Source organism: Etheostoma cragini, chromosome 2 (assembly GCF_013103735.1).
Source record: "Etheostoma cragini isolate CJK2018 chromosome 2, CSU_Ecrag_1.0, whole genome shotgun sequence".
Lineage (NCBI taxonomy): Eukaryota > Metazoa > Chordata > Actinopteri > Perciformes > Percidae > Etheostoma > Etheostoma cragini.
The window spans coordinates 26,001,819-26,003,284 of NC_048408.1; the positions used below are offsets into that span (position 1 = coordinate 26,001,819).

General features: G+C 51.4%; 1 protein-coding gene across 1 annotated transcript; it reads left to right on the plus strand.

Annotated features, from left to right (window-relative positions):
* Positions 1 to 372: 372 nt before the first annotated feature.
* On the plus strand, positions 373 to 1,196 carry LOC117951896 (proline-rich receptor-like protein kinase PERK2). Its single transcript, XM_034883873.1, has 2 exons — positions 373 to 435; positions 795 to 1,196. The coding sequence occupies exons 1-2, from the start codon at positions 373 to 375 to the stop codon at positions 1,194 to 1,196; spliced, it is 465 nt and encodes a 154-aa protein (XP_034739764.1).
* The last annotated feature ends 270 nt before the right edge of the window (positions 1,197 to 1,466 follow it).

Sequence of the window (1,466 nt, forward strand, 5' to 3'; positions counted from 1 at the left end):
AAAGGATCTCAGATTTTGGTCTAACGCTGGAACCCTTTGTTGTTGTATCCAGCCGGTTGAAGGGCCACATCGGGGTTCAGTTTCATATTAGAAGTTATTTGTTGTTGTTGGGGCTGATCCTAGAGCAGGACCACCACACCAAAAAATTGAACGAAGAACAACCAAAAGCTAAAGGGAGTGTGATAGCCTGGAGGAGTCCGTTGAGGAGGGGGTACTGTTGGAGTTGGCTGCAGGCTGCGAGTTGTTTGAATTGTTTTTCTAGTTTTCTGGTTCCTTATTGTGTTTTCCACATTTGTTTCTCTTTTAGCCCTGCCTCTTTCTGTTTCCTGCGTTTTCTCCCTTCCCCTCCTGTCTAAATGTTGTCAGCTGACTATGCACATGTTTGAGGTTCCATCATCACCTCTCCCTCCATGCACACTTGCCAGCCACAATCAAGTAAGCCATCCACAATCAAGCTCATTATTTCAACCCCGGAGCAACTTACCATCGCTTGATCGTTGTCTTAGCCACCCTTGAAACATTTGCTATGAGCTATCTGAAAATCCTTGTACTTACCTGTCTCTGTCCATTTTGTGATCCTTACCTCTCCATACCTCTCTGTTGTCACCACTCGATCCCCTCCTCATGGCTCCCTGCTCCTTCCTGCCTCTGCTTCCAGCCTTCCCCTCTTCGACTCCTTTGTTCCGCGGACTTCAGTGACAACTCCTCGGCTCCCTCTGCCCCGGTTCCACCGCGTTCCCCGAGCTCCCTTGTCATTCTTTTCCAGTCTTTAGGACCCTTGCCATCCTGCCTAGCCCTCGCCATCCATCTCCTGCTCTAAGGCCCCTCACCATCCCACCCAGCCCTCACCATCCTTCTCCAGCTCACGGGTCCCTCACCACCCTACCCAGCCCTCGCCATCCTTCTCCAGCTCTCAGGTCCCTCGCCACACTACCCAGCCCTCGCCATCCTTCTCCAGCTCTCGGGTCCCTCACCACCCTACCCAGCCCTTGCCATCCTTCTCCAGCTCTCGGGTCCCTCACCACCCTACCCAGCCCTCGCCATCCTTCTCCAGCTCTCGGGTCCCTCGCCACACTACCCAGCGCTCGGCATCTTGCTCCAGCTCTCAGATCCCTCGCCACCCTACCCCAGCCTTGTGCCCTTGCTTAGCTTCTTGGCATTCACCTCCCCACACCTCCGTCCATATTATCCTGTAACTAAACTTGTTTTTTGTTGAGCAATGCATTTGGGCTGTTCCGTCTTCCTCATGACGCAGTGGCAATTATAGTCACAATTAAGCTCCAGAGGCGTGCAATCTCTGACACACATATCAATTGTAACTCGTTTTGGATAAAAGCATCAGCTAAATAACATGTAGTTGTAGTAGTTCATGGCTAGCAGGGCGTTGCAGGGTGTAGCAGGGCATAGCCACTATGGTAACCCCATGGTAACAAAACAGTTGACTCAAAAATGATGTTATTTCGCTC